The 20,230-nt window shown below is 48.9% G+C and overlaps 1 protein-coding gene across 1 annotated transcript in view; it reads left to right on the forward strand.

Moving 5' to 3' along the window:
- The window catches only part of IQSEC3 (IQ motif and Sec7 domain ArfGEF 3), a 128,057-nt gene that overhangs the window by 89,598 nt on the left and 18,229 nt on the right, over positions 1 to 20,230 (forward strand). The window contains 3 exon segments of the mRNA XM_032764080.1: positions 2,956 to 3,244; positions 10,169 to 11,262; positions 15,734 to 15,895. Of these exon segments, the coding sequence (XP_032619971.1) occupies positions 2,956 to 3,244; positions 10,169 to 11,262; positions 15,734 to 15,895 (1,545 nt within the window).

A 20,230-nucleotide genomic window follows, 5' to 3' on the forward strand; every position in this document is an offset into this window, starting at 1 on the left:
TACCTCTCTGAAGCTGACACAATGAGCTGAAATTCCCCAGCCTTGGTTTCTTGCCTAAAGGTGGAGTATGTTTGTTGGTTTATTTTTTACATCTGAGCAAAAACAGTTCAGCTTTTTCCCTATAAAAGGAACATAGAAAAAGATACGACTCCTACTGCAGAAGGAATGTTTGCAACCATTTTCTGAACAGCTTGACAGCCAGCACAGCAGGGGGTTTCAAAGTTTATATTTAGCATGGAAATAGCTCTCACTGAGAAATGCCTTTGAGTGCTCCACTGAAATTTGGTTTTCATTTGACCAAGTTACGACCCTTAGAAAATTTCATGCTGCATATGCACTTTACATCTTGTATGGGAGTTTTCACTGAGCTCAGAAAGTGTGCCACTAAAGGCAATATTGCATGGGCAGGTGTGGCTAGGGGAGGTCTTGATCCTGCAAAAACATAGCATGTGCTTAACTTGACGCTTAGTAAGTAGTACTGTGGTACTTCTCACATACGTCAAGTTAAGCATGTGCATGAGTTTTTGCAGGCACAGGCCCTGAATTATGCAGTGAGAAGTGTATTGAAAGCACGATGATGTTAAAAAGGGATGCTGAACACTTTGGGTCGGATCCAACACTCACTTGCTCAGCAGGAATCCTTCCATTGAGTTTGAGATCAGGTCCTTTGTAAGCTTCGCAAGTAGGAGCCTCAAACCTGATGCATTGTAGCCCTTGTGCAGCTCCAGAAGAGAACTCTCTCCTCCAGCCCTCCTATGGGGGAAGGACAGGGTGTGCTTCTGGTGTCTAGTCACTGTTGCCAATTAGTAGCATGGCAGCAGAGCTGCAAAGGCCTGGAATGTGATGCTCTCTCTGTTTCTCTCTCTTCGTTGTCTTTTAACCAACCAACAAACAAAAAGCACCTTTAGGAAATTCCATACAGATAAGTTACATTACCAGGCCAACAATGTTCAAGTTGTTTGGGTAAGCACTCCAAGTCAGGTCGAGTCACATGCACGGTCTTAACTCTGCCCATTTGTAACGTAGTTAATTTTTTTAATTTAGATTTATATAAACAAGCTCCTCTTCATGACAATTTAGACTTTAAAAAAAGATTTATAATGTCCTACTCCCTCAACTACCCCCATAACAAATAATAGCTCGGCCAAATGTGGCATCTCGGTAGCTCTGTGTGTTGCGCTCTCACACAGATTCCAGACTCTGCCAGACAAACAGAGACTGTGAGAGCCATTCATTTGAAATGTGCCCAGTAAACCAAATTTATGCAACATACTACAGATTAAGTATAACCCCATAAAGTAATGGCCCTGATCCTGCAAACACTTACACACATTCTTAACTCTACTACCATGGATAGTCCTGTTGAAATCAGTGGGGCTGCTCATGGTAGTAAAGGGCAGCACATGCTTAATGTTTGCCGGATCAGGGCCGTCATGAATATTTTCTGGCACCCAGAGGCCAGCTATGCTCTCCGGGAAGTCAGTGTTCTAGTCAACTGCCCAAGCTCTGACCTTGATTCAGCAAAGCGCTTCAATGACTTATTGAATCGGTGCCTAGTTGCACAGCTAAGTGAGCTTTGTAGGACCCGGTCCTGCTCCCATTGAAGTAAATGGGAAATTAAACTGATGGTCACCTGGTGATCCCTAGGCTATGCTGCTGGATCAAAAGAAAATGTATAGTACATGGCTGCTGATAAAATTATTAAAATATACACCAGAAGGGAAGAGAAGTTACGATATAACAAGTCTGACATTAAAGATACCAGAGGTACTCAAGGATCAGGTCAAATAATAGAATATAGTACATATGCATATCTCTGAGAGTTGAGAAAATGGCATTCAAGGACCAGATTCTGATTGCAATTAAATCAGAATAATTCCATTCCAGTCAATGGAGTTACAACATATTTACATCAGTGCAACAGAGATCAGAATGTAAATTCATGTAAATCATGAGTAACTCCATTGTGGTCAGTGGAATGACACCAGTATAGTACTGAAGAGGAGAATCAGGTTCAGTCATTCAGAAAGTTCCCCTGAGGATGAAAGTCTCTGTTTGATTTCAGAAAACACTTAGCAAGCGAGGTTAGCAACTGAACATTTCCAGAGGACCAGACACACACAGACCCCATACTGTCCAACAGCACCTTTCAGCTGCCTTAGAATGCATTGTTAATAGGCACTGGTTTTATACTATTATCCCTTTGTAGAAGATGTAAGGGAAGAACTGTAAGGTGAGCCTCTCGCCACTGGGAACCGTCAGTGCAGGATTCTGCTCTGAGGGCCAGGGCAGGATGGTTTCCTTTTTGGAAGCCCTGGCGGTTACTTGCTAATGTTTTGTTCTAGAGGTTTATTTTAGTGTTTCTGGATCCCAGGGCTGCTAGAGTGCCTTGTTGCCTCCTTATGGGTGCTGGCTCTGGCTGTGAAGCCAATGGCTGCTCCATGAGATTCAGCCACCCATGTTTCATTCCTTGTGCCTGTGAAAACTCCAAGGGGAAGTTAAAGCAAGTTCCTTGGATCCTTGGGATCCAGTCTCCATAATGAAATGGGACCCCAAGCATAGCAGTCAGTCAGTTAGTAAGCAGTAGGCGCATAAGTGATGTCTGTTGGCTAACCACCCATAGCTAGGACAAGATCCAGGAAAGAGGTGATGCATCCTTCTCCCAGGACACTCTCCTCAGCCCCTGAGGTTATATCCCAGCATGATCTGGGGAGGCAGACAGGCTGCAGCTGGGAGTCACATGACTCTGGCTAGGCTAGGGTATGTGTTGAACCCTACTGGCTCTCTGGGTGGGAGGGGCCAGTGTTTTTACTGGGTCAAAGTATGGTCTTGATCCACTCCCTGCTCCCACCCTGTGGCCCAGGCTCCCTGGACATTTGACATGAAGATCAGTTAATGAGGGTAGAGAATCCAAAAACCAAATAAAAAAAGCGAAACGTTGCATTTTGTTCACAGTGACGATTCCTGTGGTTCCACCAGCAAGAAATCCGGGTGTGAAACAGAGGATCCGAAGGAGGCCGGCAGACACAGTGGCCAGGAAGGCAGGTCCGACACCCTGACGCTAAAAGCCCAGCATGCAGAGCGGCAGGAGGAGCAGGCAGCGGGGTGCTCCCCTCTGGTGCAGAAGCCCAGCCTCCACCACACGGGTTCCCCAGTGAGAGTGCAGCGCAGCAAAGGGACGGCCACGTGTTCCCATGCAGCTGCCTCCGATTATGAGCTCTCTCTTGACCTAAAGAATAAACAGGTACAGCAGCTTCCTCCTCAGGCTATGGGAGAGGGGCATGGTGCGGGTGGGGCCACATTCACACCATGGGGGGCCATTTCTCTGTGAATGTGCTAGCCTAGTTTCCATAACCATACTGTGCTCTCCTCACAGAGCATGCCTAGCCCCTACATTGTGCAGGGACTATAGAGGAAGGAACATGTGAGGGCCTCATCTAGCATCCTCTGGCCTGGCCAGGACATCACCTCACCTAAACCCCTTGGGGTCTGCTGCATCCCTCCCCCTTCCGCAGTTCAGAATGGACCCAGCTACTCAAACCTGATTTTAGCTTTAGAGAGGGCTTGCAGGCAGTGGAGGGCTGCAGAGCCCCCCAGGAAATGTTGTGAGCACGTGCTGCTATAGGCATCCCAGAAGATCAGGGTCTCTCATTTTTCAGGGGGAGAAGCACGTCCTGGGGAATTCTGGGAACAGGGGGTACCTTTTATCCAGAGGAGCTTCCACAGCTCTGTTCTGCCTTCACACAGAACCGTTAGACTGTCAGTTCTTTGGGGCAAGGACTGTCTTTATTTGTTCCAGTAAGCGCCAAGCACATTGTCAGTGTATCACTAATAGCAGCAGCAATATGGTGATGGATGCACTCGAGATAGGCAGACTTACCAGACCGAGAGAAGACAACTCTCACAAATCAGCAGGTTTTTTGTCTACGCCCATGTCTCTAGCTTAGCTCCAGAGTTCAGCCCAGTCACATCTAGCTGCATCTCCGCATCTTCCTCTCAGCAGGGGATGCTGAGGTCCCACTTCATAGCCAGTGAGAAGAAATGTCGCCCCTCACATGCACGGTATCGCTACTAATTAAAACACAGCAGATTTGCTATTAAAAAAGCCCCACTCTAAGAGGAACATTTCTATTCTTTTCGTGGGATGCAGCTCTACTGGAGGCTGCTCCGTGCACAGGCCCTGCAGACCAGGAGACTGAACAAGCGTCAGTGACGCACTCTGCCTGGATTATGCTCAGTGGTAGAAGGATGATTTTTAAGCTGTAATGGGCACTTTATTTCAGCTTCAGAAGTAGTTGCAGAGGGACCTTTCTCCCTCTCCTCCCAGGAGCTGTTTAGAAAATGAAAGTTGAATCTGACCAGGTTCACACCCAAGGAGCTGCTGCAGGGTGTTCTTCCTTCCATTTCACACAAGCTGCTTCTGGCACCCCCAAGCAGAAAGGTCCAATTAATGACCCACCCAAATACTGAGCAACAAAAAGGACTTGGGTCTCTGGGTGTTTATGGAGAGCTGTATTACAATTCTAGCTGGTCAGATATCTTGTTTCACAGTGGGCAAGGGAAAGAGAGATGATAACTAACAAGCTTCACCAACAAACATGGAATATATTTACGGTGGTCCTCTGCTTGTGTAGATTGGCATATTCCTGTTCAAGTCATGAAACTTCATTGATTTATACCAGTTGAGGATCTGGCCCATGATCTCTTAATTCTAAATCCATTTAACCGTGGGCTCCCAAACACTGCTTTTCGAGCATAGTCCAAACCAGCCCTGGAGGATCTGGGACAGGGAGAGTCTATCCCCATGTTCATTCAATTCTGGTTCCTCTCAGCACTGACCTTCTGAGGACCTTGAGCCTGCAATAGGCAGAGCCACCTTTCCTATGGTGAAGGAGATTGCAGTATCCATGTTCATTCTCTTTTTGGCTTTCCTTGATGGACCCTAGACCTGCCCAGAAGGGGCACCTTTCCTGGAATAAGGAAGATATGAATTCAGGCCAGATTCGGCCACTCTCACTCACCCTGAGCAGTGCCTTACTCCATGAGTCATCCCACTGATTTAAATGAGACTTCCTGTCCGGTAAGGTACTACTCAGTGCAAGTACAAGTAGCAGAACTGGGCCCTCAGAGTCTGATTTTCTCTCACTGCCACGATAATCCACCTAATCATAGCACCTTCAAGCTCTACTTTAGTTTTGTTAAAAATATTTATTTCAAAATGATGGAGTAGGACGCCTCACAGTGCCTCAAGCCCTGTTTAGCTTTCAGGAGATGATTGCGTATACGTTACAAAGGAAAATACCTATTGGCAGCATAATACCCCATGTTGGAGAAGTAGGTGGTGCGTGTCCAGGATATAAAGGAGAGCACCTGCGGCAGCACCGTGCCTCCTAACACCATGCTGGTGTGTTGATGGATGGATTGTGACCAGAGATGAAGGCTGGTGCCTGCCTCTGAGAGCACAGCTTTTTGTGCCATGAGATGGAGCGTATCAGGTTACTGGGGGCAGCAGCAAGCCCCTTAAGACCACAGTGTGACGTTCAATGATGTAGTTAGCTCAGATGCTGAAGCACGGTATGGCATCAGCTGACGTTGCACTGTGCTGGGAAATGGAGCCTGTCCCAAGTATGAAGGGCAGCATCTCCACTAGCACATCACCCCCTCTAATGCCACACTGGGCGATGGGAGATGGAGCATGCCCTGTGGCATCACCACAGGGCCCCTTCATTCAGTGTTGCTCCATTCGTTGTGAGGGGCTGTGGGTGCTTAGTAGAAAAGGGTCTGGGAGTGGGGGATGCAGGCAGAACATTAAGAAAGGCACTTTAGGTGTTCTCAGCTTTCTTTTCTTTTTTTTACATCAGATGTATTAGCCTGTCCTGGGGAGCTCAGATGCAGTCACTGGGCCTGATTCTCCTTTCACTACCACTGTTGTAAATAGGGAGTAACTCCTTGGACACCAGTGGGGAAAACTGATATAAGTGATATCAGCATCAGGCCCATTGCTTCTGGAGAAGTGGTGTATTTGTGTTTGCCTGAACATGCTGCAGGCAATGCTGCCACAGGGATTGTATCTCCAATACATTGTCATCCAGGCTGGGCACTGGGGTTTGCCTGGTACTGGGCTTGTAAAAGCTTCTCATCTCTGCACAATCCCTCCTAGCTAGGGAGATTTTCCAGTTGTTTCTGATTTAGCCACAGGGCCTGAATTGCCAGGACTAGGTGCTTGCCTTGAGGGCCAGAAATGTAATAAGCTAGTTATTCTTTTTAATTCCTCCCTCCTGCTTTTCAATTCCTTTAATAGAATATCAAGGTTGGAAGGGACCTGAGGAGGTCATCTAGTCCAACCCCCTGCTCAAAGCAGGCCTAATCCCCAGACAGATTTTTACCCTAGATCCCTAAATGACTCTCTCAAGGATTGAACTCACAACTCTGGGTTTAGCAAGTCAATACTCAAACCACCAAGCTATTCCTCCCCCCACCAGCACTTGCTGCAGGATCACTCCCCAGAGAAGAATAGTTCTAAGCAGGCAATTACTTGTGATTCACGGGGCTTACAAGAAGTGAGAGAAGGCCAATCATGTCTGCCCTTTCTCACCTCCCAAATGGAAAGAGAAGGTTCCTGCAACAAGCCAGACATACATCTCCATAAGATCCTGCTGCCATGGAGTGCTAATGGATGCCCTTTACCCTTGCTAGAGGAGGGGAATGGGCCAGTGGCTGTGTCAAATCATTAAATCGGTCCAGTGGCAAATGTGAATACCGTAGACTTCAGGAAATCACTGAGCTGCATGCTCCTGAAAGGGAGAGAGCGAGAAAGAGATTTAGTCCAATTGAAGTGGAGTGGCAGCATGGCCCAGTGGGCAGGGTGCAGAACTGGGAGTCAGGAGACCTGGGGGTATATTCCGGCTTTGCTACACAACTCCTATGACCGTCTGCAAGTCTCCATGTCTCAGTTTCCCCATCTGCAAAATGGGGCTCATGATACTGATCCTCCTTTGTAAAGCTCTTTGGGCTCCTTGGGTAGAAAGTTCTGTCAAAGTGCTCAGTATTTGGATAGCTTGGCCTGTGTTTAAGAGCTCTTAGCAGGGTCTTTAGGAAGCAGTGTAGATTGGGAATACCCTTTGGCGTTAATTTCCCTAATAGCTTGTAGGGGTTTATAGAATGCCAGGCATTGCAGTAAGAGGGGAGCCAATGGCTTTGGCCCATTCTTTTGAACTCTTAGACGGCTCCCGCCTCTCCCACTGAGATCCAATGCCATCAAACTCTGCTGTTCAGAAACTGGCCTCTGCTTTGGAGGAATCTGCCTTTTATTTCAGATCAGCAATCACGTCTCATCCTGGCCGCTAATAAGAACTGAGCATATGAGATTTACACTTCCTGAATGGCTGTCACCTCTTTGGAAAGCTACCAGGCTGCTGCTTCCCCTGGTCCTGCTGGGTTTTGGACCTTATTATTATCCCTTCTTTCAAATGGCTGCTTCCCCCACATACCTCCCTTCCAATAGGACTAGCCTCCTTGTTGATATGCCAGGCTGTGGTACCCAGGACTCTGTCAGTTCCCAGTCACAGCTGGTTGGGTTGTGTCTGCACAAGTTAGGGTTTAATGGGCATATATTTAAATGAGCCTTGCTTACAAAGGAAGGTGGGGAAGGGATAGGTCCTAATTGCTCACGGAGGTGTGGGGGGCTGTATGAGGAGACTGTCCCGCACCCCTTCCCATGCTTTGAAGATGTGGAAAGGGAAAGCCCTGATTGTATGCTGAAATGTAAGTTGGGTGGGGGTGGGGGGGCAAGCTCAGGGTGTGATAAATGTTGGAGAGCATCTCCTACTTGCCCCCAACCCTCTGCTTTCCCCTGACCCCGGGACCAGCCCAAAATACCCCAGGGGCAAACAGAGGCCTAGTTCCTCTGCTAAGACCATTGACAAGTCCTATTTTCATTACAGCTGGCTCCACAATTTCTTTGTAGGGATAAATGGTCTGAAGGCACTTTGACCTTGATTCGGCAGGTGCTTACTTACCTGGCGAGCAGCAGGATGTGCAAAGCTGGTGTGTTCCGGGACAAGTCTGAGCAAGGGCTCAGGGCTAGATCTGCCACTGCACTTCAACTGGGGCCATTATTTATACCCGTACTAAGCAAGTGCAAATGGTTCCCATTCTGATCTGGCAGGATTTGGCACCCACATTGCACTGGTATAAATGATTGTCCAAGGCAATGAAGAATCTGGTGCTGTGGGTGGGCACTAGGTGTCGTTCTCTGCATTACGGGCTGCGTAAGACAATCCAGGGCCCCAGGCACATTACAATACAGGCTCTGCCCCTGCACTGTGGCCCCACCTCCCATTTGGAGTGGCACGGGCTCCCTTCTCCTGTCCAGGAGCAGCAGCAGGGCCCTACCCTGGAGTCCAGTAGGGACCACATGCTTTCTCCCCCCTAAAGATGTGAACGGTGACAGTAGTCGGTACCTTAGTACTTAAACCAGCAGCTGGGGTGTATCTGTAGGAGTGGAGGACTGGGCCCGTAGCATTCTTCACCTGCCACACACAGTCATCTCTTGAAGTGGCATCTGCAAAAGCCCCTCTCACTCCCACAGCGGCAGATCTTGTAGTTAATAGGTTACTGAGACGCATGGGACAATTCTTAAAGCTATTGTTCCAGGCTCTCTGCAGACGCAGGCAGCTATTCAGTTCACTTTCTGAAGGTTAGCTTTGCAGCTCTGAGGTCCAGAAACCTACCGAAAAGAAAAGAAAGCTGAGATTCTGATGCAATCATGTGACTCCAGGAGCTGGGACCCTAGAAACCACCGTAGTCTGCCTATGCTTGAATCTGGTCCTGTCCACAGTGAGCATGTAATAAACCTCAAGGTCTTTGCACACCCACTCTTGAAACCGTGGGACCAGAAAGGCATGCAATGCAGGCGGGCACCGTGTGTCTGAGAATGGGCCTGTCCTCTGTAGATAAGGCAATTAACCATGTGCTCCCCTTTTTGCCCTTGATCCTGTCAATAAGCAGAAATAACTTGGTGGTCATGCAACAGTTCATTTGTTAATGCAGGATTGAGCCTGCCTATGCTTCCTGTCCTGTGCCTCATTTCTACCTGACATTCTCACTCTCTCTCACCTCCCCACTCTGTACATGCGCTGTGCAGAATAAAGTCCTTTATCAGACATGGGAGGGGCCTGTCAGGCTCAGCAGTTTAGTCACATCTCAATGGGGATAATTAGGGTTTGTCCTTTCTGCTTCCCTCAGCATCATCATCCCTCATCTTCATCCCCTCCGCCCCCCATTGTCCTCTACCGATCACTCACCAGGACTGAGGCTGGGGTGATGTATGAAGCAGACAGACAGCATCCTCCTCTGGCACATGTCTTGGGCTTCACTTGCAGAGCAAAAATGAAGGACTGAGAAAAGGAAACAGCTTGTGGGTTCATGTGAGCAACTGGCCAGACTGTGGCACAGAAACAACCATAATGAAGTGCCCAGGGTAGGCCTCATGGCTAATTTGCTCTGACTAAAGTTGTCATGTCTCCTAGCTCTGTATGTGTGTGTGCTTGTGTCCTATGTCTCCTAGCTCTCGCTCTGTGTGTGTGTGTGTGTGTCCGTCCTAGCTGTGTGTGTGTGTGAGAGAGAGAAAGAGAGATATTAGCAGCTCAGGAGGTATTGCATAGTCTAGAGTCTGCTGGCATTTATTCTTAATAACTTTTTTTACCCTTTAAAATGAAAGTTTCTCATCTTTCAGACCAGTTTTCTTTTTCTCCCTGAGTTGTTTTTGTTTGGTTGGTTGGTACCTAAAAAACACAAAGTGCACTGGGCAAAAGAGTGAAGCTTATATAGGGGTGTGACCCAAAGAAATGTGGAGCACTTCTGTCACATGCTGAGCAACCTCAACGTCCACTGACTTCCATGGAAGTTGAGGACACTCGTTCACAGGATTGGGTCCATAGTTTTTTAATTCGAGCCCTAGTTTAACAGTTAAAATTCCTTAGTGTTTTTCTTCTTCTCGGTGATTTCCCCTTTCTCTAGAGGCACTTTGCTGAGGTAGCTGAGGGATGTAGAAGTATTAATGGACCCAATGCAGGAGTGCGTCACTGCTAACTAATCAGTGTATAAATTGGGGTCATGGACCGCTTTCAAAAGTCAATTAAAAATCTTGTTTGCGTATGTGTTTCAGATCGAAATGCTAGAGCACAAATACGGAGGGCACCTGGTCTCTCGCAGGGCAGCCTGCACCATCCAGACTGCCTTCCGCCAGTACCAACTCAGCAAAAACTTTGAGAAGATCCGGAACTCCCTGCTGGAGAGCCGCATGCCCCGCCGAATCTCATTAAGAAAAGTCCGGGTCCAGAACTCTGAAAGTTTCTCTGCTGATAAAGCCCTGATGGAAGGGTACAACTTTGTGGGCATCCCCTTGGTGAGGTCTCCATCTTTGCCAGTCACCATCAGTGGGGCCCTAACTGAATTGGAGGACTCTTTCACGGAGCAGGTTCAGTCCCTGGCCAAATCTATTGATGACGCCCTCAGTACATGGAGCCTGAAGACCATGTGTTCCCTTCAAGATGGCAGCTCATACCAGATCAGAGAAACCTTTAGCGCCAGCTCAATGCAGCCAAACCAGGACTTGGAAGCTGAAGTGAAGGAGCAAGAGAAGGAGGAGGGACTGCTGCCAGATACTTTGCCCAAGAGCAGCAGCACCCTCATGATGGCCTTCCGGGATGTCACAGTCCAGATTGACAACAAGAATATCTCAGTCTCATCTTCTACCTCGGTGTCCATGGCGAACTGTCTTGGCAGCAGTGCCCAGACTGGGCTCTCTCAAGCTGCCAGAATTGAAGAAAGCCCAGGGGATGGGGAAAAGGAAGACAAAAAGGCCCAGGCTGCCCTGGAAGGGCTGCCGGACTCCAGGGTCCTCCAGAACAGTCACACCTTCACCGAGGTGAACGTTAACACCAATGGTTTGGGGGGAGGCGGGATGGAGCAAGGACAAATGGTGGTGCAGAAACTCCAGTTTGACTCAAGCAATGAGACTGGGCAGGGCAAGGGCTCTGAGTCTGAAAATGCAGACAACTCAGAGCAGCTGAGCAGCAGCAGTACCTCCACGTCAGCCAAGTCGGCATCTGAGGTATCTTCTAAGGAAGCGCTGCAGGCCATGATTCTGAGCCTCCCACGGTACCACTGTGAGAATCCAGCCAGCTGCAAATCTCCCACGTTTTCAACAGACACCATGAGGAAGCGGCTCTACCGCATTGGGCTGAACCTCTTTAACATGTAAGTGGCTAATGGGACTAAATCCTTTCATCTCACACGGCTTTCTCCATTGATGACAATAAGAAGCTATAAAAGGTATTGGGCTAGATTCATCCCTAGTTGTAACTCATTTATGTTCCAGGGTGCAACCTCCTGGGGACTGAACTCAGGTCCCCAGTCTACAGTGCAGGGGCTTTGCCCTGAAAGTAGTGAACTTAGGTTCTCTGGTTGCTGTCCTGATACTCCACCATAGCTGGGGAGTGAACCCAAAACCCCATGGTTACTGTCCAGAGTGCTGAAGCTTGAACCCCAGCCATTGTCCAGATGAGGGGATTGTCCAGCTGGGGATAGGACACAGGCCCTCGCTCATTAGTGACAACAGGGCACTCTTGGGGTGGGGTTGTCCCCAAGCTCTGGTTACTCACTCTGGGGCTTTTCTGAATGAGAACTGAACCCAGGCCTTGTGTTTAGAGTGCCGAGAGCTTAACTAGGTCAGGGGCGGGGTGCCTCAGCTGCTGTTTTCCTTCAGTATTTTGGGGAGAATTTTTCACCTGACAGATCCAATTTAGTCATCACAATCTATCACATAGCTCAGAACAATGCCCTGTGAAAACAGCTGTCGGTGTGAAAGCAAAGGCAGAGCAGCCTAGAGATTTGAGTCAGAAGAGGTAATGTGGAAGGTCACGTACCTTGGATTTGCGGAAGGCGACTGAGGCTCTATGAGGAACTTTGGGTTTGCTCATTGCCTGTAGATGAGACTCTCTTGATTGCAGTGAACTGGGAAATACAGTTCTTTGCCCTTTCACAATCTGATCATATCACTCTTCACTTTGGTATTCATTCCAATCCCTGGATGGTGACGTTAGCAGAATGATTTCTGAGGAGAGCCCAGGCTGCATACTAGGGGGAAATTTTGCACACACACTTTAAGATGGGCCTTTTTATGGGGTACACACAGTGCTGGATAGGAGATGAGTGAGTGATGCACATGGATTGGATATGTGAATTATGAAGTCAGTGATTTGAGGACAAAAGGGGCCGGATGGTGCTTATAGAGGTGGTTTCAGAGCACACGCACATCTTTTGGGTGTTTACCAGATAGGTTTGGGCCTGGTTCTGGATGGACGTTTTACCCTGAGACAGATTTAGGGGCACACAGAGATGTGGGTGGACATTTTGCCTGAGATGGGAATGGAACATGAACAAGTTGGAACATGTTCTATCAGAAAGAGGCTTGGGGTGTCCTCAGGTCTGGCTGGCAGTTGTGTGAAGACTGGAACACAGAGAGGAAGGACACCGGAGGTGGGTTTGTGGCACACAGGTCTGGTTACGTAGGAGACAGGCTCAGGTCTGCTCAGTTGTTTTACAGAGACAGGCCTCAGGCCTGTTTGGGTCTGAATGGGTGTTTTACTGAAGATGGACTCAGTGCTCAGCTTTTTGCAAGCTAAATGTTTATATATTCGCAGACATGCCTGGCAACTGTGCCTGCACCAATCTGTCTTCGTCTAGCTCGAATTGTGTGTGTAGCTGACATGAGCACTGAGCTGATGGTAAAGCAGGGGTGTTAATGTTTTTTCCCTGCAACTCCTGCAGTCACTTTGGCTTATGCACACATGATGAATCGGCAGCTTATTGACTGCTTTGGTCTTCTTCCACTTGCTGACCCGCCTCACTACATCTCTTAGGTCTCTGTGTGACTGGAGTCATGTCAAATACGCATTGTTCAGAACCACATTCTCCTGGCCATGCCTTCCACCTGGTTGTGAACAGTCCCGTGCCTGTCACCTGTCAGAGTCAGTTTTTTTGGAAAGACATTTAGTTGGGAAGAGAGAAGGTGCCAGCTTGTCAGTCTGAGAAAGTGAAGTCTTCAGTTTATGCACTTGTGCAGAAAGGACAGCAGTAGGACAAGCTTCTTCTGCAGAGACACACCAGTGAGCCCCAAAGGGGACTGTCTCTGGGCTGAGAAAGCAGTTCAGTTCATATAGCCCATGCAGTCCTTAGCCTTCCTACTGAGACTTCCAGCAAAGAGGCTACTCGATTGGTACTTACAGTGATGTGGATGCTGCCCACTAGAAACTAGTCTGAGCCCAGAAAACCCATTTCATATAGTGCCATCAAACAGTCACCACTGGCCTGACTGAAAAGTGACAGGCTCCACTGTCTATTAACAATCTCACTGTGCTATTTAGTCCCCATCTGAGTTTTTAGCAAGTGATACTCGAGATTGGACCTGGCCCGTGGGAACGTAGTGATTGCCTTTATGCTGTGGCTCTTTACCCAGTCCGCACTCCACAGTGAGGGGGTGGAATTCCTGGGCTGGAGCATTCCTTATGATGCAGTGTTGCTCTAATAACTGTGTTTGTGCGTGGGCAGCTAGCTGTGTAGGTGGAGGGAAAGCCAGTAGGACTGTAAGAATCCTGCAGCACATACTGGCCAGCCTTAACGTCTCAGGGACAGGGGAGAATGCCAGGAGCCAAATTCAGAAGTGATGTAAGCAGAGATGTAAGATACATAATGTGGATAAAATAAATGAAGGTAACTGGCACAGAGTACAGTGTGGCATTCAGTCACTGTGCTACTTGAGAGTGCATCACACCTATTGGTATTTTGTGAGGAACAAATTCTGTCTCTGGCATAAGCAGGGGGAAAGCTCCTTTTTAGTCAATGGGAGTTTCGAGTGTGTACATCATGTTATCTTCTAGTTGCAGCCAAGGGAGTGTGCGACTGATGAAATATAAATTAAAGAGAGATGGGGGGTGGGACCTGCTTTATTTTACATTTTCCTGTTTGTTACTTTTCCTGCACCATCCTCCCACCTTTTCCCCAACCCGTACATCCATCCCCATGGTATGACAGTTCCATTTGCAGGCCACATTCAGCTCTTAGATACACTGGGGTAAATCCAGAGTAAACCCACTGGCTTCAGTGGACTTACTCTGGATTTGAACCTGTAGCTGAGATCAGCCCCTGGCATTTGGGCATCTGCTGAGGTGCCCCAGAGGTGCATTTGCAGGTGCACTTTCCAAACCCTTGCACTGCTGAATTTGAATTCAACACAACACAGCCCCTCATGATGCTTGTGTTTGGAAGCGTTCTTTACACTGACTCTTCAGAGGTGACACACGAGCCTTGTGGGGTAGCATGGCAAGTGCATTTTGTACATGATGTGTTAAATAGCGCTTAATGGGCTAAGTGAGCCTGGGTTTTTCACTGGGGATTTGACCAAACTCCCATGTGCATACTGAATGGGATGACTTGCTATTTTTCCACTAGGATTATCACTTCATCAGTTTTCAGTTCATTCTGTTCATGTAGTTCCATGGTATTGTCTGCCCCATGGGGTTCTCCTACAGGGGACGATGCACTCTCTGGCATGCTGTTCCATCCTGGGTACGGATGAGTTGTTTGCATAATCCCTAATCACCCGGTAGATCTGAGCAGTGAAAGTCATGGAGAAATCAGGCACTCATGTGCTACTGTGCTGTTTCCCCCAAGAAACTGCTTGTGCAAATTCATTCATTAAGCCTTTGCAAAATTCCCCAGCGCCAGGGCTAACAACAGAAATGGGACATTCCTGCCTCCCTCACGAGGAAGCGCCAACCGCCGTGGATTGGAGAGCCATGAGGAATTTGGAAATCATCTCAGCATTCACCAATTTCCCTGTGCATCTGACTGACAGCCAGAGTGCTGTCTGCTAGAGTGCATCCCAAGTGACAGCCTGCCAGAGGGGCAGGGGAATAGGGACAAAAGAGATTCATGCAAACCTTCAGTACGCCCCTGTGTGCCATACACAGACACGCACACTCACACATACACGCTCACACACATACAGGGCCACATAGATACACCTGCACCCAGAAGCACACACATAAGCACACACATAAACACACATGGGTTACACATGCATCGTGTATATTTGTGCACAGAAACACACATGATCTCAGAGATACTCATGCACACGAAGACACATGCAGAGGCGCACACAAACAACACACACTCAGGCGCAGACACTTGCAGAACCACACCTACTTGCAGAGTCACACACATGCAACTCTAAGAGAGCTCCATAAGCAGACAGAGAGGAACAAACATACTGACACAACACACAGAGCTGCTCCGGGGTTGGGACTGCGGAGAAGGTTATGGCCTATTTAGGCTGTGTCCTCACCACTAGGTTCTCATTGCACTCACAGTCCCTGTAGAGGCCCCACTCTGAGTGGTCAAGGCTGCTCCACGGAGTGACACACCAGCTGGACAGGGACCATGGATGCTTCTGTCCTTGTAATCAGAACCATTTTTACCTCCTTAACCTGTGACATGGCAGGACCCAGGTGAGGCTTCCCCCCTGCAGGCTGGATGAATCTCCTAGGCCACACTAGCATGCACATTAATGGGAGGAATGTGAGAGAGGACTCCCCAAGGGGACTCCTTCCAGAGACCGTGGTGCCCCGAAGGGAGTGTCTGGCTCACCGTCCCTGTCCTTCTCTTCCAGAAATCCAGACAAAGGGATCCAGTTCCTGATCTCTCGGGGCTTCATCCCGGACACACCCATCGGGGTGGCACATTTCTTGCTCCAGCGCAAGGGCCTCAGCCGCCAGATGATCGGAGAGTTCCTGGGCAACAGCAAGAAACAGTTCAACAGGGATGTCCTGGAGTAAGTGCGGAGACCCCTCCCCTCTCCCCGCAACTGCTCTCCCCTTCTGAGTGAGTGTGCCCTGCCCCTTTCCTAATTCCCTTTGCAAGTGCATGTGCTCCCCACTCCGTCTCTGTCCTCCCCTGCCCCTTCTGAGAGTGCCCTGCCCCCCCCGACTCTGAGTGAACATGCCTGCCCCTCCTTACACCCCTGCCAGCCGCACCGATGAACATGCTCCCCACTCCTTGTCCTGTCCCCCTACACACACTTTTCTGCATCATGAGGGGCTGCTGCGGCTCTGCTTTCTTTGGTGCTGCTGTAGCCGCTGTTCTGGCCTTTCAGCATCTCTTTCCCCGGAGCTCCTTCAGCCAGCTAAGATTAATGTAATAGCCCCCGGCCTGACTGAGAGATCACACTGGTATGAGTCAGCAGCCAGAACCACCAGAGTCACTGGATTTATAGGCATGTAAAACTGGGGTGAGCAAGAGGGAGACCAGGCCCCACGGCTTCCTCAGGTGTTAAAGATCTCGTGGCGCACTGAGGAAAGTGATCAGGGTAACAAGGGGAAGAGAGGCACTGGCTTGTGGTTATGGGACAGGTTGAGGAGTCGGGAGAGTTGGTTCCATTCCCAGCTCTGTCACTGACCTGTGTCCATCTGTAAAATGGAGATAATAAATATGGGGGCCAAAGCTGTGGGTGTGTGTGAAGTGCTCAGAGAGCCTTGGCTAGAAGACACTCAAGTAACGGGTTATTACCTTTGCAATCCCCGAGGGCTGGCCAACAGTGCCATTTCATCCGCTTCCAAGGGCAGAGGGTCTCTCGCCACACAGCTGCCTCCAGCGCCATTTCTGTTGGGTTCCCTTGCCTGATCGGCCTGTCTCAGGCTCCTTTCTGCTCCTGTTCAGCTGCTACCCTTGGTGGGTCGTTCTGCTAGGCTTCACTGACGCTGGTTCTCTCCTGGTCCTGCAAGTCAGAGCCCCTTCCATCAGCCCTGCACTTCAGGCTGGAGACTGCTAGTGGCTTTTTGAGACCCATATGTGCTTCCCCAGCACCTGCCTTCAGCCAGTCCTGGCCTCCTCCCCACCATGGTCTGCAGGCCCATCACTCACCTGCTGCCTCCTGACTTTGGGACAGTGAGTGGGGACAGGAGGAGTCATACCTGGTCTTCTGGCCCCTGTCTGAGATGACAGGCTTTCCTCCAAGACTGGCTTCTCTGTGGCTCCCAGGCTGTGTGCTGGTCTCCCTCCCTTTATTTCCTTTACTGCCCAGCCCTGAAGGATCTATTCCCCTTCAGGTCACTCATGTAGGGGAGGGTCCCTCTCCACCAGTAGAAGAAGTGGAACAGCCACTGCTTGTGTGCTGGCTCAGCATTGCTCTTGGACCATGACAAACAACACTGCCAGGGACAGAGCCAGAGCCAAATGTGATGGGTTGGATCACAGAACCCTCTTGGAAACTGCCACCTGATGTGCTAAGACTACCTCTGTCCCTGCGTTCCTGTCCTGGCAGCTTAGGACTTCAGTGCACTGCCTGGTTTGAGCCAGACCCGCTAGCCTGCTGCAGGGACCCAGGGACTGAACCATGTCCCCTAACAGCTGTAGGCTTAACTGAAAGCAACTTACAGAAGTGTTCCTGTCTTTAACACTCAGATGTCCAACTCCCAATGGGGGCTAAACACAAATAAATCCGTTTTACCTTGTTTAAAGCTTATCCAGGGTAAACTCATAAATTGTTCGCCCTCTATAACACTGATAGAGAAATATGCACAGCTGTTTGCCCCCCCCCCCCAGGTATTAATACATACTCTGGGTTAATTAATAAGTAACAAGTGATTTTATTAAATAGGATCTAAGTGGTTCTAAGTAGTAACAGACAGAACAAAGTGAATTACCAAGTGAAATAAAATAAAACATGCAAATCTAAGCCTAATACAGTAATGCAACTGAGTACAGATAAAATCGCATCCTGAGAGATGTTTCAATAAGTTTCTATCACAGACTGGACACTTTCTTGGTCTGGGCACAGTCCTTTCCCCTGGCACAGCCTTTGTTCCAACTCGGGTGGTGGCTAAAGGATTCCTCATGATGGCTGCCCCATTTGTTCTGTTCCACTCATTTATATATCTTTTGCATAAAGTGGGAATCCTTTGTCCCTCTCTGGGTTCCCACCTCTCCTTCTCAATGGAAAAGCACCAGGTTAAAGATGGATTCCAGTTCACATGTCACTGTAAGACTTCATTACCCACTTTCCAGCACACACGTCTACAGGGAGACATAGGTAAAACAGAGCCATCTGGAGACAATTGTCATGGTTAATGGGAGTCGTCAAGATTCCAAACCACACAAATGGCCCACACTTTGCATAATTACAATAGGCCCTCAGAGTTATATTTTATATTTCTAGTTTCAGATACAAAAGTGGTACTTTTATACAAATAGGATGACCACACTCCGTAGATTATAAGCTTTATAATGATACCTTACAAGAGACCTTTTGCATGAAGCATATTCCAGTTACATTATATTTAAACTTATTAGCATATTTTCATAAAATCGTATAGAGTGCAACATCACACCAAACTCTCCTGAAAATCAAGGTAGTGAGAGCAGGAAGGGTTTGAGGCAGTGTATCTGCTCAGCAGCAGCCACCTCCAGGAGTACAAAAGCGACCTGCCTTTCTTCTCTCTCGGGGTCTGATCCTGTGAGATCGTCCCTGAAGTCAGTGAGAGACAAGATTACTCAGCACTGACTCTCCGGAGAAGCTCTGCATGGGCCCTTAGCCATCTGTGCGTCAGCACGTATCATAGCTCTCTGCTAGAGCTTTCTTTCCATTGGGATGGAAGGTTTGCACTAAATATCGTTATAAATCATAGATGGGCCTGAACTTGGAATGTGCCCTCTCCCCCATTCTCCCGAATATTGACACTCAAATTCCACAATTAGGACGTGTGATGAATAGAGCCGAACTGGAAACCCAAATTCTCTCCTCCTCCCCCCCATAACTGTGGGGAAGGAAGAGATGTCAAATCAAGAGCCAAACTTGGGTTCAAATGTCAAGGCCCATCACTGCCATAAATGCCATGCTATATCAGGGTTATTTTATTGCCACAGGTTCCTCGCCATGTATCCTGCCTTTCTGTCTCATATGCTGCGTGTGTATTGATCCCGCCGTAATTGAGAAGCATGGTCTCTCAAATCATTTCATACTGAGCGCCACAATTAAAAGTAATTGCCTTTTTCCCCGTCAGGCAATGTGTGGGCTGCATCTCCAGACAGAGCCTCTTTAAATCCAAGCCCATCTTCAGTGCAGAGAGAGGGGTCGTTGTGATAGCAGTAGGTGGATAATTCCTGCTAGCCCTAGGTTGTGCATCAGCCCCCACTGACAATGTTCTTATCTGTCTCTTGGATAAACAAATGAGTGAGAGAGGTTCCTACAACAGAGCCTGTGCCGTGTATCCCCGTGTAAATATGATGGAGATGCCGTGTCATTATTACTGTGCATGTCAGTATTGCTGTGAGTGCTTGTGTGTCCTGGTGTGTTAATGTACCTGAGCACCATCCTCATCACACATGGCACCTCCAAAGAACTTTGCAGCCATAGGTCTCAAAGCATTTGACAAAGGTGAAGGAGAATCATTGGGTCCATTTTACAGATGGACAGAGAAGTTCTGTGACTTGCTATCGTGGGGCAAATGCATCCCGTTCCCCTTTGGCCCCATAGTTAAGTCCACCCAGCTACCCTTATCCTCAGGGCAGTAAGTCCTAACGGCCAGAGCCTCTACGGTGGCCCTTCTTCACAGGGTCATGTGACCTAGTGGCCACAGTCACTGAGGCTTCTCTCTCCCTCAAGGTGATCTGGCCCAATGGCCAGAGTAAATAAGGCTTCCCTCCTCCACAGGGCTGTGTGGCCTAGTGGCTGGTCAGGGGAGTGGGCTTCCACCCAAGACTGAGTGGTGGCTAGGGTAGGGTAACTTGAGCCCTTCCTTCTCCACCGGATCCCAGCCCAGTGCCCTGACAATGGCAAATGTTCTCGCCACTGAGTCAGCGGGGATCCAACTGCAATACGCTGACGTCCCCTCCAACAACTAGTCCCCCTGGGCTACTTCCTCCCTGTCCCTGATACCATGCTCCGGGCGTCTCCAGGCTCTCCGGGTTTCTCGGCCTGTGCGGCTCTAACCTCTTTGGGGCATCCTTAAGTACCCAGGTATCTGTTTGGGTCTCGGCACCTCTGGCTTCTGTAGTCTGGGGCTTCAGAAGCTCCCAGCCTGGGGCCTGCAAAGTGCATCCTCCCTCCTCAGTGGTCAGCCCTGACTGAGCTGAGTTGCTCCCTTTTATACTAGTGCTCCAGTTGGAGTAT

This window comes from Chelonoidis abingdonii, chromosome 1 (genome assembly GCF_003597395.2).
Source record: "Chelonoidis abingdonii isolate Lonesome George chromosome 1, CheloAbing_2.0, whole genome shotgun sequence".
Classification (NCBI taxonomy): domain Eukaryota; kingdom Metazoa; phylum Chordata; order Testudines; family Testudinidae; genus Chelonoidis; species Chelonoidis abingdonii.